The 16,284-nt window shown below is 43.4% G+C and overlaps 1 protein-coding gene across 1 annotated transcript in view; it reads left to right on the top strand.

The window, feature by feature from the left end:
• Nucleotides 1–15,545, top strand: part of ROR1 (receptor tyrosine kinase like orphan receptor 1) — a gene marked incomplete at both ends in the record, with an annotated part of 410,916 nt that extends 395,371 nt beyond the window's left edge. The window contains one exon of the mRNA XM_080800722.1: nt 14,118–15,545. Within this exon, the coding sequence (XP_080656848.1) occupies nt 14,118–15,545 (1,428 nt within the window). The remainder of the gene's footprint in view (nt 1–14,117) is intronic.
• Nucleotides 15,546–16,284: the final 739 nt, after the last annotated feature.

The following is a 16,284-nucleotide window of genomic DNA, read 5'->3' as shown; positions in this document are numbered from 1 at the left end:
TTGCCTATTGGGACTGACTCATAGTCCTCATTTGATTTTAGTCTGCTTCGCAGTTAGATTTTTGCTTGTTTGTTTCATTTAAAAAGTCTTATATATTTTTTTCTGTTGTAGTCATATTTGTTGGTAAGATTTTCAGATTTCTTAAATGTTAAAAATTCGTTTTTTAATTATTCTGTCTCAAGTGAAACCACAGTTCTCTTCAGTATGAATTTTTACCATTTAAAAAAAAACAAATCCAGAGACCCCGAAGACTACAATGTTCAACTAAGTAGGCTGGAGGGACAGGTAGAGGTGGAGGTTCTTTTTAATGACATCCTAGCTGTCTGCTAGCCAACGTACATCCACAGCATGTTAGAGAACATCACATTTAATCCTCACAAGGGACTTGAAGAAAAGAGAAGGGTTAATACTGCACATTCAGGAGCTCACACCCAGTTGACCTTTTACATTTCCCAGGCTTGAAAGTTCTGGTGTGATGGTGTTTTCCTATGAGAAACTGTCATTTCTGTTATTAAACATTGAGAAACTTTAGAAACGCCAGAACTGTGGACAGGAGAGAGACCCAGGTCAGCCGGCTTACAGCGGTCATCTTGCTGTAGCTACCGTCCCAGAGAGCGGACTCCTCTGGGCTGTGGCAGGAACCATGGGAAGAGTTCTTTCATTTGGGAAAACTGTCAGTTGCATAGGTCATTCTCCATGTGCAACTCAAATCCATTATTAGCAGAGGTTTGCTTTGCAAAGCATGGTGTCCAAGAGGCATGACATTTTGGACTTACGCAGTCTTTCAAAGAAAGATCTCATAGACCTTTGTGGCATAAACAGAGAAAGCTAAAGTGTGTTGAGGGAGATACAAATTGTCAAAAACTGTACTAGGAGCTTTAATATTCATTGTCTCATTTAATCCTCGCAGCTGTTCTAGAATACAGATGTGATTATGGCTACCATACAACCAGAGTAACTGAGACTCCTACAGATTAAGTAATCGTCCAAAATCAAAGAGCTAGAGAGTGGAAGAGATGTGAACCTAGGATTTTTTGTGACTAAAGAAAGTCCTTGCACTCGCCTGACCCTGTGAAAACTTTTTCACAGGACAAGTCATTCTGGGAAGGGAGAGTGGGAAGGGGGCAGGCAGTACTGAATATGATTCCATTTGGTCAGTTTGGGCTGAACGCTGACCACAGGCATCCCCCTGCCTTGTGATAAATCCTTAAGAGGCTTGTATAACCATCACACGTCTAAATGGTATAGCTCAAGTCCTGCCAAAGGCATGTGAAATTTGGCCAGAGCAATAATAGTCCTCTACCCTCCATGGTTGTAGAGAAAAATGTAAAATATACTGGGATGGGGCACCTGGGTGGCTGGCTCAGTCGTTAAGCATCTGCCTTTGGCTCGGGTCATGATCTCAGGGTCCTGGGATCGAGCCCCGCATCGGGCTCCCTGTTTCATGGGGAACCGGCTTCTCCCTCTCCCTCTGTCTGCTGCTCTGCCTACTGGTGCTCTCTCTGTCTCTCTGTCAAATAAATCGTTAAAAAATGTTTTTAAATAATAAAATATACTGGGACAAATTTTCCCAAAGACTTAGTGAAGTAAACATTGTTTTCATCATTTCTGAGGTTTCCCTTGCAAAATCTCCCAGTGCCAAGATTTCTCCACCACAGGGCTTAGAATTTAGCCTTAAACAGCTCTCAAGTAATTCCGAACCGCACTGTTAAGTAGGAACGGCTCGAGTATCTTTGACGGGGTTGAGGAGGGCAAAAGAAACAACAAAAGCAAATGCTCACTCTTTTTCTCTTACTCTCTTAAGAGATTTGGCTCCAATCAAATTTGAGGTATTCTGTTGTTTGTTTTGGTTCTTACTGAGTGCCTTTCCTGGAAAAGGCACAAAGGACTTCGTAGACCTTAAAGAAAATTCCTAACTGTAAACAGCCAATCTCTAAAAGTGCTTTGAAAGGTCACTGACACATAAATACTACATGTACCTATAAAAGCTAAGGAAGGAGCACACATAAGAAAGAAAGGGGGAAAAAAAAGTCCTGAAAGCAAACACCCTACCAGCGTAAAATCAGAAGGATATTTGGAGGGCCAGGATGTTAAAGAATAAAGTATGGAAACTGGTATGCCTGAGCCTTACTCTTATTCTGCCCTGGTCAGTTCAAAAGTTAGAGGCTCCAGAATTTTTATTGATCCAAATGAACATGCCCTTGAGGGTTTAAACTCTTTCTATCTCTCTCCACTTGCTGAGCTGCTAAAATCCCCCCCCCTAAGTGTTTGGATTAGGAAGAGGCTCCTCAGGGAGATTAGAAACCTTTCAGAGGGCACAAGAGCAGTCAGACTGGTTGAGAGACCCAGCCTGAGTCCCCGGGGAGGTGGGTGAGGTGCTGAAAGTTAGACCTCCATGAGATTTGAGTTTCCTGCTGATCTGTGGGGAAAGGAAGTCCGTGGACCAGAGAGCACCTCAGTGCGGAACCATGAACAGTCAGGAAATGGAGATGTTCCTCCTGCTCCTACCCCCACCCCCCATGACCCTGAGAAGTCACTTGGCCTCTCCGAGTCTCACATTTCTCAGTTGTTCAGAGAATGATGTAGACCCTGTTCGTGTAAGGTCCTGTTCATTTGTTTTCCTTTTATTTTGTTCAGCAGGAGATTTCAAGCCATTCGGTGGAATAAGATAACCTTCTCTTTCCCCTCTTTAAAATCCCCTGATGAGTATTCTAGCGATGTGTGAACTAAGTAGGACTATTCCGTATTGGATTACAAATTTTATGATCCGAGTGGGTGTTTCTTAAGAGTACTGTGGAAAATGAACCTTCTCCAAGAAGCCTGGGAAACCCTAACTTCCCTTCTCCTGGATTCTTTTCCTTAGCCCCTCCCCTGCCACTCCCCAGTGGTCATGTGTCTGAGAAACAGGGCAGTGTCTGCAGGGAGAGAAGTCTGTGGAGCACTCTCCTGGGGAGTGAGAAAAGTGCCAGAGCCTCCCACTCGAGCACAGCAGAGGGGGTGGGGGCTTCTGTCCTTCCCTGTGTGACTCACCTACATGAGATGCAGGCACACTGAGAAGTTACGAGTTGGAGGAGTTTGAGAATGGGGGACAAAGAACAGTGGGTTGGAGGTTGGGGAGGACCACAACCAAAGCCCAAATAGGCTTGTGGGTCAGACTCGGCAGCTCCTGGCTGGTATAAGGAACATTTGGCAGAAAGCAGGATTTGCCTCGTGTTCTGAAGCTGGTGACTCTATTTTATTTCTCAATGTACCCTCATCTCTTGCCAACTTCTCTGTTTCTTCACTTCCAAGCAGTTCCTCTCCCTTTTTCCTTTCCACCCAAAGTAGTTGCTGAATGTACTGACACTTGATTATCTTCTCTGGGCCCCTCCCCTTTGCCAGCAACATGCTTCCATCTAAAAAGCTCTGCTGTGGTCCGACTGCCCCTTTTGAGCCCCTGGCCTTACCCAGTGTCACCACACTTGGTGCTAAAATGTCCTCGATAGCTTTTCTACTCAGTCCTTAAAGCCTTTGACCCCCCAGAATTCTGAGCTCACCATTCTATTGACAGGGCCCTCTAGGGGATCCCCAGTGATGTAATTCAATCTAATGGCCTTTTCCAAGTCTTTATCCTCCTTAATTTCCGTGGAGCCTTGGATATTCTGAACTACCATCTTGAAATACTTCTTCTCTTGGCTTTCCTCCTATCTCCTCTGTTTCCTTCACTAGTTCCTTCCGTTCCTCTTTTCCTCTCTCCCACCTCTCTCTCTCTCACGCCGATTTCATCCTCTACCATTGCTTTTGCTCCCACTTGATATACATTCCCCAATCTGGAAGAACCAATCTCAAGTTAGAAAATTCTTTCCTCCCTGCTCCTAAGAATCCATACTCTCTGGGCCTAACTACTTTTCCAGCCACATTTTCTTGGTTGATTTCTGGGAGGTAGTTTGATGCACTCCAAAGGGCAAGTACTGTAAGGAGAGAGAGAGATGATTAATGGATCTCAGCTCCATTGATTACCAGCCATGAGGTCTTAAGCAAATTCTCTGAACATTTGTTTTCTCCCCTATAAAATAAGGATACAAATGGTACTTAGAGATTTTTTTTTTTTTTTCTTATTTGGAGGTTTTCGGGACAGGGGGGTGTGCATGGAGTGCCAAGGGAAGGAAGGAGATACCTCCCCAGGCAGCCAGATCAGCCAAATCAACCCTGGCGATCAAGGGGGTGCCAGAAGTCACAGCCAGATCACCCCCACATCCGATCTTTTTGGCACCTTGAGATAGCATATTTGGTACTTCACAGGTACTCGATAGCTAGAAGTTACTATTATTTTTGATACAGTGCTGATATGAACAACCACAAATATTTTAATCAACTCCCAAGTGTCGTGCACAGGAAAATGTGGGCTGTGAAGAAGCTCTAGGATCCAGGAGGCCACATTACCTAGGGTGAGGACAGAAGCAAGGGAAGCAGTACAGCAAAGATAATATAGGTAGCTCTTTGGACATCTCTGGTATTACATTCCTACTCGGTTCGCATAAATGCCCCTGCCCACACCCTGTTGACATCCTGGGTAAAATCCTTCAGGGTGGAGAGGGTCTGAGAGTTCAGGCTGGGAGGCTGTCCAGTACAGAGCCTCAGCTCCAGTCTGTGTCTGTAGAAACTGGACTTCTGGGGAGAATGAGTATTAGAAGTGGCTATATTATAGGTAGTATTACAAACAAGCTAAAATCCATCACACACATTATCTCCATGGGATCTCTCTTACGACTTTCTGAAGGAGGAGCTAATTTGAGCCTGATCTGGGAGTGAGAAAACTTGAACCCAGGTCTGCCCAGTCCAGAACCCACGTGTGTCCCTATTGCTTCCACACTGCACTCTACTGCCTAACTTTGAGGCTGACCGAACACCCGAGCTCAAGTTCTGAGCACTTGGTGGCTCAAGCTGACACTGGAAGTACCGGCCTCTGTTCTGCCCATTTCCAGGCAGGATCGAAACTCTCCCATGGACATTATCAAGTAACCACCACAGAATGAACCCTGGGCACCACCAAACATTCACACGAACCATCAGAAAGTTATGTGAGAGAAAAGAACTGCTTTCGAAGAGAAATCACTTCCAGAGAAGTGCAGCTGAACTCTGGGCAAATGTGGCAGACTGTTGGTTAAAACTCCCTCCAGAATTTGATGGCATAAGCTGGAAGGCACTTAGTTCGGCTGTAGTCTTTGGAAAATGTCCATAACCTCCCAACATGAAAGTACTCTGGCCTTTAAGGTTTTAAAACATAATCATTTCCGTTGAGGAGCGGAACCAATTGTTTCGCAATTTGAACACTGTTTACCTCAGAACCAGTAAAAGGCACAAGAATGGAAAATAGCCTTTGGAGTCAAGTAGATTCCTGTCAACAGCTAGGTCCAGATACTAAGAAATCTCTACTCTCCAGGGCTCTTGTGCCCTCACACAGGCAAAGGCTGCTGTGTTCATTTGTCCCAGTCAACTAATGAGGACAACAGAGATTCAACCAGAGTAAGGTCTAGATCAGAGACCAGGAAGCAATTATACCTCGACATTCCACTTTTATGCCTGTGGGTTTTATGCTTTTAAAATTATGGAGCCCTTCAAGGATCAAAATGAAAACGGCAGTTATTCCCAGAAAAATGCTCCAGCTTTGGAGTCAGGCATATTGGATTTGCATCTTGGCATCACCTCTTAATGGGTGGGCTTCTTTAGGCAAGCTGCTTAATCTTTGAGTGTCTCAGTCTCCCGATCCATGAACTGGGAACATCATAATGTGACTCTCATGGGATTAGGATGGGGGTTAAATGAGTAGATGCAGTCAGCGCTGAGAGAACAAAGGGCTTGTAGAGTAGTCACTAGGAAGACAGGCTCTGCATTCTGCCATAACGACCTACCAGCTACGGGATCACTTAACCACTCTGTTTCTCAGAGTTTCCATCTGTAAAATGGGGCTAGTAGTCATGGTGACCAATTTCCTGGGGTCACTGAAAGGATGAAAGGGGTTAATATGTATCAAGAACTTATAACTTACTGTATGGATGCTCCAAAAACAAATCATTGGCATTGTTACAGTCTCAGTGTCTGGCACAGGGAAAGGATTCAGTACATGGTAACTCTTATTAAATGAGGAGCACAGACATTTAGGGTAGGAGCTATGTCCTCACTCCTCATGTTTCTTGCGTGGGTCCTCACATACTCTTCCGTATGTAGGCTCTTTGGTATATAGTATATACTGTATCCGTTGACTGACTGATACAACTGGCTTTTTAAAAAGCTCCCACACCATTGGCTACCCATGAAAATAGAATAAACTGATGACATAGCCCAACATATAGAGTGATTTAATTTCAAAACCTTGAATCTCACTAAGACATCAGCAGCCTAGAAACACAGTAAATACCAGCCAGTGCTTCTTACATTTACGTTAGCTGGTATTTCTGAAGCATCTTCTGCAGCCAAGTGTTATTTTCTCTGGCTCCTATAGGTCAAAATTGCTCAACCAGGGCCTTCAGGTGCATTGTAGTGATTCATCATTCAAGGAGCAGAGATCCGGACCACTAGTAATTTTCTGATCCAGAAAGCCATATTCATTCATTCCAGGGGTTCTCACAGTAAAGCCTCCAGGTCAGGAATACCCCCATCACCTTGACTTGTCAGAACTGCAGGATCTCAGACCTACAGAATCAGAAACTCTGGGATTGGGTCCCAGCAATCTGTGTTTTAATAAGCCTTCTGGATGGGGGTGGGCGTGGGGGGGAGGGCACCAGGGCCTGCTCTGAATTAGCCTGTGCTAGTTACCTGAGAAGCAGAGTGCAAGCAAGTCCCCAAAGAATACAAATCTCAGGGAGAACTGTGCTTCCAAAGAGAAAAAGAACCTGGTGATGTCCTATTATCCCAGATCCCGCTCTGACTCTAATGAGGCTGGGGAAAATGCCACCGTTTTTCTCCTGAAGACACCTGAGTCCAGCTAGAATTGGCAAATGTATAGCAAATGAGATTTGGAAAAAGGCAGCAGTCTTGGAGCGTTAAGGCCTGGGAAAGGAACCAGGGGAGGGACTATGGGGGATGGTTTAAGTCAGTCGTGTGAATAGAACTTTAGCTCTTTTTCAACATCTGCTGTTGGAGCCACCTTCCTGTCCGGGGGAACCGCCCTGGGCTCTGTTCCCCTCCACCTCATGTCATGCAGCTTTTTTGTGGTGCCCAGCTTTAAGTGGGGCTCAAAAGTAGAGCATTCATACCCTGCTCAGGTTAGAAGCAAAAAGTCACAAATCCATGGATCCATGCTGCACCCAATTGGGGCCATCACGACATCCTTACCTCCTCTCCTACGGCAGTCCCTTCTGTCAAGTGAGCAGGAAATGGCAGGTTAGCTGTGAGCTATGTCACCCAGAGGAATCATTTCAAATAGATTTTCACCTAAGGTGTGACTTCCCAAAGGTGGAAGGAGATAAAGTCATTGAGTCTGTCCTCCTTATCCATCTGCCACCTACCTCATGACAATGTTTTTTAAAAAAACTCTACTCATGGTCCCTTGCTTTCATATCTAAAGGTAATAGATCTAAAAGGATCCCATGTCCCCATTTAGTAATGTCTCTCAGGTGAAGGAAGGTGAAGGAAGCCACCAACAGCCTGGCCTCCATCAGCAGCATAGACACAGGACGACAATAGCCACATCTGACTCACAGCAAAGTGACCGTCATCTAGAATGTTCTCTGCCTTCATTTTCCTTCTGTGGAGAGTTCATGTAAACTCCAATACAGTTGCTCTTCAAAACTGTCTAAGGGAAGAGGCAGATTTGGAGTCTAGAATCACGTATCAACTTCCACATCAACTCTGATTTTTCTCCCTGCCCCCAAATTATATAATTTTTAAAACCTCACTGAGGCAGATGTGTGTTTACTTTGAGAAGTAAAAATGTTAACATTTAAACTGAAAGCCTGTTTCAGTTTTAAGGTACTTAATTGCCTTACAGCATATCATAAACGGAGCCCATCTTGTCATTCAACTAATGGAGGGAGTGATAAAGAGATAGGAGCCCAGGACCCTATTCATTCCAGTTTTCCTTTGTACTTCGTTTACTTTGGCACCACGCCTCATGTGTATTTTACACTTCTTTACATTTTGTACATCCCTGTATGACAAATACTTGTCAAACAAAAACTAAACAGATTTATAACCCCTTAACTTGAAATGAGCCAAAATTGAACTGCCAAAACTTTATGACTTCATTTTCTTTCATAGTTTTCCACTACATTGGTTCAAACAGACAAACCCCACTTGAGGTCAAGCCGAGGTCATTTCACTTTCATTACTAAAATATAATTTACAATATGCCAGACCTAAACAAGTTTAGCCTAAAGGGTTTGTATAATGTAAACCATCTGTTCCTCAACAATACAGCTCATTTCCTGCCGTCACTGGACAGTCTACTGACTGCTGCTTGAAGGGGTTTTATGATTTTTTAACTAGTTCAGGATTTATGTAAAATTTGAAAATGAGTCTGTAGTTAAGACACATTTGTATCGAGTAACTGGAGCATTTAAAAAATGCAAATCACTGTGTAAATTTTTCCCCTGAAACCAAGCTCCGAGCGGTTTTTCTGGGTACTTCTATGCTGGCTGCCGCACAGGTGTTCCAGGGAAAGGTTTTGTGAAGTCTGCTGTAGTCGTTGCCTTCCATGCTTCTTTCCAAAGCAAAATCCCCAAATTTGGGTATGACTCGCTGTACTGAGCTGCGACCACGTGCTGGAGGGCCCACCTGGTACAGCTGGGATCTGACAAGACACACTTGGGGTCAAAATGTCTTCTCCTGTGCCTGAACAGGGGATAAAGAACAGTTATAACTCCGTGGAGTGACCACACACTGAAGGCCTGAAGGCTGGCCTCGCAGCCCCGTAAGGTGTCAGGCCCCCCGGCTAAGCCTCCAGAGACCTCCTGTGTCAAACCGGCCTTGCCAGGCCAGGACGCTTCTCTGGTTTCAGACAGAATGGTGTGGCCCAAAGCAGAAGGCCTTGCAGCAAAGTACAGCTCTTTTTGGCTCTCCTAAAAATTCTTGATACTTCTCAAGTCTTGTTCTCCATCCGTAAAATGGTAAGAGCGAGAGTTCTTTTTTCCAAAGGCGAATAGAAGAGAACTAATTTGCTGACCTCAGTGGAGGGGAATGCAGCCGGGCTTTTTAGCCATGAAGCCCCAGGGGCCATGTGTCAGGTCCGTGCCAAGGTCCTGTCCACCCCTCTTCTCTTCCAGTCCCCAGAAGTTCGGCCAGCTCGCTTCCTTGTCCCATCTGCCACCATCTACTCTTCCACATGGGTTCTTACTCTCTCCACCCGTCTTCATCTCCCAGAATCCTAGAGGAGCAGCCATTCCAATTGGACCCACCTTCGGGATCCAAAACAAATTCTCTATTTTGAGATTGAAGATTTTTAAGATTTCAAGATTTTTGTTTTAAACCAACAACTATAAGAGAACAGGGAAAGATTAGTAGGAGGAGATGCAATTTTTTTTTTTTTTTCAAAAAAACGTAAAGGGAATTATACAAAACTGTCTAGAACTACTTAAGGCTGTAAAAGTATCTAAATCATTCTCGTTTACTCCACTTCCGGGATTACTTCCATAATAAGGATAATAAGATTGATGTGAAGATCACTTACTAGGTGGAAATTACGTTCCAACTTTGTTGAATTTAATCCCTGGTGTCACTGTGGAAGCTGCATATCATATTGTTTCATGGGTTTGGAAATAGAGGTTCAGAGACGTGAAGAAGCTCATCCAAGGTCAACCAACGAAGATATGGGACCTACCTCACAGGATTGTTGTCTTAAATGAGTCATATTTGTTAAGTGCTTAGAACAGTATCTAGCATGTAGTAAATGTTATATAAGTATTAACTAATACTGATAGAATGTAACAGGTCCAAGATGCAAATTCAGATTGGTATGACTCCAGAGATGACATAGTTTGAATATCCTTTACTGGCTGGCTATGCATTATTTTCAGCAGGGGCAGGAAAAAGTAGTCCTAACTTCCCATTACCTCAGTCTAATATTCCTTGAGTGTAGTTACTAATTCTGATTTTCCCTAAGAAAAAATTTTATTACTCAGTCACATAGGCTTCACTCTCAACCAAAGCCTGGGGATCCTACTTAGGTGGAAAGGTAAGTAAATACCTACTATTCCGTTCAAAGGACCCTCACATAAATTGGATTCTTTTAAATCATTAGGAAAAGGACGCTTGGGTGGCTCAGTCGGTTAAGTGTCTGCCTTCGGCTCGGGTCATGATCCCGGGATCCTGGGATCGAGCCCCCCTTAGGGCTCCCTGCTCAGCAAGGAGTCTGCCTCTCCCTCTCCCTTTGCCACTCCTCCTCCACTCGTGCTCTGTCTCTCGCTTTCTCTCAAATAAATAAAATCTTTAAAAAATTATATATATATATGTACATATATGTATATGTATGTATGTATGTATATATATATATATATATAAAATAAATTATTAGGAAATGTTGTGATAGAAATCCCTACCCTAACATCATGCAGGAGAAATTCACCTTGGATTAGTCTTTCCCCAAAATAAAAATCATCTGAGTGCCACAAGAGAAAAAGTAAGTTTGGTTCAATTGTTTCCTTTCCCATCACCTGCACGCAGCTCTCCCTGAGGAACAACGTAGCTCCCATAAGAATCCAATCCCTGTAAGCAAAAGGAAAAATAGTGGATGTACCTATGATTGCAAAAGAAATTTCCATATTCAGTCAGATAGAAAGATTGGTCGTATGTTTTTACTTTTTTATTTTTTCTTGGTTCAAAAAAGTTTAAAGTATAAAAAATCATGAAGTGAAAACTCTCCCAGCTCTGTCTCCTTCCTCCTAGTTTCCATCTCTGTACTCCCCCATAACTACTGCCGTTTCCTGAGTATCCTGTCAGAGTTTCTTTATATATATACAAATAAACATGAATATATTCCTTCTTTTTCACCTCCCCCTTCACACAAAAGCAGCATGCATCATTAACTGTTCTTTTGCTTTTTATTTTTGACTTAGCAGTAGGATTTTGGAGATCTTTCCATGTCGGTACATAGAAAACATCCTCTTTAATACTCTTTTTTTAGTTCTACCATAATTAACATAACAAGTCTCCTCTAGGTAGACCTTTATGTTGTTTCTTTTTTTTTTTTTTTTAAGATTTTATTTATTTATTTGATGGACAGAGATCACAAGTAGGCAGAGAGGCAGGCAGAGAGAGAGGGGGAAGCAGACTCCCTGCTGAGCAGAGAGCCCGATGCGGGGCTCCATCCCAGGACCCTGAGATCATGACCTGAGCCGAAGGCAGAGGCTTTAACCCACTGAGCCACCCAGGCGCCCCTGTTTCTTTTTTATTTTAAAGGAAGTTTTATTTTATTTTATTTTTTTAGAGAGCACAAGCACAGGCAGCAGAGGGGGGAAGGGTGCAGAAGGAGAGAGGGAGAGAGAATCTTAAGCAGGCTCCACTCACCCAGCATGGGGCCCAACACAGGACTCAATCTCACAACCTTGAGATTATGACCTGAGCTGAAATCAAGAGTCAGACGCTCAACCAACTAAACCACCCAGGTGCCCCATTTAGGTTGTTTCTACTCTTTTGCTCCTACAATACTATGATGAATAGGACTCAATCAACAAACTTTAATTTACTGAATGTTTCCTATTTCTAATAGGAAATATTATTTGCATGGAAAAATTAATGTTTCAAATTATCAATTTTATTTTATTTTATTTTTATTTTTTATTTTATCCTTTTAACTATTTTGCTGCATGTTTATTTACACTTATGTAATTAACTTAATGGGCATTTTGTCCTGGAAAATATCAGCCCAGAGCCAATCATCATGAATTTTAAACTAATAGAGTTTGGATTAGAGAAATATTTTACTTAATCTTCTAAACTTGTCTTAAACTCTGTACAGAGAATTCTGAATTCTATATGTATTTACAACATTGTCAGCTTTAATTGGAATAGTCAGAGCAGTATTCTTTTTCTTAAAAAAATTTAAAGTGCAGGGATTATTTTAAAAATTACTTTATGTACTTTATGTACAAATGCATTACTTTTATGATTTGCTTCTTAACAACCTTGTCTAGAATTCAGGCTAGATTTGAGGTGAGTTTCAAAAATTATTGCCAAGATGAAATGTGACAATTTAATATTTATTTTCATTGTGAGCTAGGTACGTTTTCCCATCTGTCTTAACATCAATTAGCAAATAAGCCACTTGTGAAGCTGTAGGGTTATCAGTTGGCATGAAGGGCAATGCCTCCCTTCAAGAAACTGAAATCTGTTTGAGAGGACAAAATATTCATTCAGAGAATGGCAACAGCAAAGTAACAACTAAAAGTTACACAGTACTTACCATGTACAAACCATCATGCTGAGTATTTTACAAATATTACTTTATTGCAAGTTCACAAAGAACCCTACAAGACAAGTACAATTATCCATCATAATCATCCCATTTTATAGATGGGGAAATGAGGCACAGGGTGGTTGAACACTGTAGCTAGAGTTACACAGCTGGAAGTGGCAAAAGCAGGATTCAGATTCAAATTGTCTCACTGTGGAGACCATGCATGTGACCAGCCCTCTTTTTTTTTTTTTTTCTTTTTCTGTTTTTTTTTTTTTTTTTTAGTTTCAATATTAAGGTTTATTTTTTTCCACAGTGAGATTAAGTATCAATTTAAATAATTATCAGGATGTATAAATGAACATTCATTCAGGTAAAATACTACTGCTTTAAAAGTGGCTATCTAATAAATATTTTGTATGTAATCAGCATATTTTATGTTTAGGTTAACAGGCACCATCTTGAGAGCAGAAAAGGTATTTTTAACCAATGAATAAATTACATTCAAGAAAACAAGATATTTATAGCTGAAGTATGATACATCCTTAAATGTTTTTCTTCATATAGCACCCAAACTTCCCAAATGTCTAGGAAGTATCTCCCAAAATATAACTCATACCTTAAGTCATTAAAATAAAGGCCAAGAAAAAGCCAATTTAAAACAAAATATACAGTTTATATTCTTAATTCCCCACTCAATAAAATATCAATTGCCCATTTATTAAATGTAAATGTAAATATATGTGCGATCTGTTAGTGCTGAAAATCTGAAATATAATATTTTTAAAAGTCAATCTTTCTCAAAGTACTTAGAATCTTGCATCTCTGGTTGCAAACCTGAGAACTAGCAAGCATTTTACTTCCGCAGTTTTCATTCTTCCACTCCCAAAACAAAGGATGGCTCACACCGCCCCTTGCGCGTGGTGGCAGTCAGACAGTGAAGCAGAAGGACTCCAGAGAAGGCAAAGACCTTAGCAGACAGGGAGAGTTTCAGAGGGAACAGGATTTGATAAGCATTGGGGAGCACATTCCAAACCTCCTGCCTCTACCATGAGCACCGCAGGAGGACAGCCTTTCAGTTGGGTTTCTCTGGCTTTTTGCACAATAAATACCCCAAAAATAAGAAAAACATTGCAGGAACAGTCGTTAGGCAAGAATGGCCATGGTGTTTAGGGCTGGGCACTGAGGAGACCTATGTCCGTAAAGCGATGCTAACATACAGAGAAGTAGCCAGGGTAGGCGGGTTAGAACCAAATCACACACGCTCTGTGTGCCAGGCTGAGAACTGAGGCTGTATGCTCTCCAGCAGCACCTTTCACACCTTTCACACTGTAATGTTTGCTGAAGTCACTGGGGTCTTGTTAAATGCACGTCCTCATCCAGGTGGTCAGAGGTGGGCCCCTAAGAGCCCTCATCCGTTGTAAGCTCTGAGTGATGTCGATGCTGCTGGTCTTGGGACCACAGCCGGAGTAGCAAGACTCTAGGCTCTGAGCGGCAAACCGGCTTGGAGCAGGGGATGTGGATGGGGGGAGAGGGGAGTGATCGAAAGCACACCACCCCCCCCCCCCCCCCCGCGTGTCACCTCCTCCAAGTCGTGGTGGACAATTTTAAAGACTTCCAGAACTGCGGTATTTTCTTCAGTCTGGTTTATAGAACCTCTCCCTGTATGCCCCACCCCTTCCTTCCGAGGCCAAGACGTCTTGCCTTAAGGAAGGTTTTAACCCACACTTTTCCCTTTTTTTTGATACAGAGCAAGGCTAAAGAGCTGCCCCTCTCGGCTGTACGTTTTATGGAAGAACTGGGTGAATGTGCCTTTGGAAAGATCTATAAGGGCCATCTCTATCTCCCGGGCATGGACCATGCTCAGCTGGTCGCCATAAAGACCTTGAAAGACTACAACAACCCCCAGCAGTGGACAGAGTTTCAGCAGGAAGCCTCCCTGATGGCCGAACTGCAGCACCCCAATATCGTCTGCCTTCTAGGCGCCGTCACTCAGGAGCAACCGGTGTGTATGCTTTTCGAGTACATGAATCAGGGGGATCTCCACGAGTTCCTCATCATGCGATCCCCTCATTCCGATGTCGGCTGTAGCAGCGACGAAGACGGGACCGTCAAATCCAGCCTGGATCACGGAGATTTTCTGCACATCGCAATCCAGATCGCAGCCGGCATGGAGTACCTGTCTAGTCACTTCTTCGTCCATAAGGACCTTGCGGCTCGCAATATCTTAATCGGGGAGCAGCTTCATGTAAAGGTTTCAGACCTCGGGCTTTCCAGAGAGATCTACTCTGCCGATTACTACAGGGTGCAGAGTAAGTCTCTGCTGCCCATTCGCTGGATGCCCCCTGAAGCCATCATGTATGGCAAATTCTCGTCTGATTCAGATATCTGGTCCTTTGGGGTCGTCTTGTGGGAGATTTTCAGTTTCGGACTGCAGCCCTACTACGGATTCAGCAACCAGGAAGTGATCGAGATGGTGAGGAAGCGACAGCTGTTGCCGTGCTCCGAAGACTGCCCGCCCAGAATGTACAGCCTCATGACGGAGTGCTGGAACGAGATTCCCTCCAGGAGACCCAGATTTAAAGACATTCACGTCCGGCTGCGCTCCTGGGAGGGACTGTCCAGTCACACCAGCTCTACGACCCCTTCGGGGGGAAATGCCACCACGCAGACCACCTCCCTCAGCGCCAGCCCAGTGAGTAATCTCAGTAACCCCAGATACCCCAATTACATGTTCCCGAGCCAGGGTATCACGCCACAGGGCCAGATTGCTGGTTTCATTGGCCCACCGATACCTCAGAACCAGCGATTCATCCCCATCAATGGATACCCAATACCTCCTGGATATGCGGCGTTTCCAGCCCCCCACTATCAGCCGGCAGGTCCTCCCAGAGTGATTCAGCATTGCCCGCCTCCCAAGAGTCGGTCCCCGAGCAGCGCCAGTGGGTCCACGAGCACCGGTCATGTGACCAGCTTGCCCTCTTCGGGATCCAACCAGGAAGCCAATATTCCCTTACTACCGCACATGTCCATTCCAAATCATCCCGGTGGAATGGGTATCACCGTTTTTGGCAACAAATCCCAAAAACCCTACAAAATAGACTCAAAGCAACCATCTTTGCTAGGAGATTCCAATATTCATGGACACACCGAATCTATGATTTCCGCAGAACTGTAAGATGCACGACTTTTGTAAATGTGGTATCTAGGAAAAACTAGAAAGCCGTAGGAAAGATTTAAATTCAAAGGTTTTGTTTTGTTTGTTTTGTTTTTTTTATTACAGTGAGGTTCTCATTTAGCAGACATTGCAACAAGTATCTTCTGTGAAGTTTAAGTGTGTCTTACCAAGCAGGGCAGACACCAGCCAGAAAAAAAACCAAACCAAACCAAACAAAAATGTTGTGGGATTCACCCTCCATCAGGGGTACATGACATGGCATTGGGATTGGGACATCTGGTTTCAAGTACTAAAAACTGCCAGCCAGTGAAGAGGAAAAGAATTCTGTGATTAAATATCAAACCAAAAAGGAAAGTCAATGGTGCTTTGTGTATTTGCCTTCGTTCTCCATGACTGGTCTCTCCCCAAAATGTATATACCATAGCATTTGTCTACCTGCTGTCTTATCTCCAGGACAAATGTTCAGGAATTATGTCCATTCAATTTAGACTTTATGCATACATGTATGGAAATGATACTCAGAATCAATGAGGAAACTTTAGGTCAAATTTGAAATCCCAGAGGGAATAGAGCCATAAGACAAGTATTAGATCCCCTGCAGCCTTCTACACGGTGGGGCTTTTTTGGGAAGGTGCAGAGTGTGCCTCTTCATGAATTTCCTCTGCTGATCATGAAGGCCTTGTCCATACTAACCTTTTCCACAGTGTGTTTACACAAACACTTGAAATAATACAGGGCA

The sequence above is a fragment of the Martes martes genome, assembly GCF_963455335.1.
Source record: "Martes martes genome assembly, chromosome: 4".
NCBI lineage: Eukaryota > Metazoa > Chordata > Mammalia > Carnivora > Mustelidae > Martes > Martes martes.
Note: the sequence above shows the minus strand (reverse complement) of the source record. Positions and strands in the feature narration are given on the sequence as shown.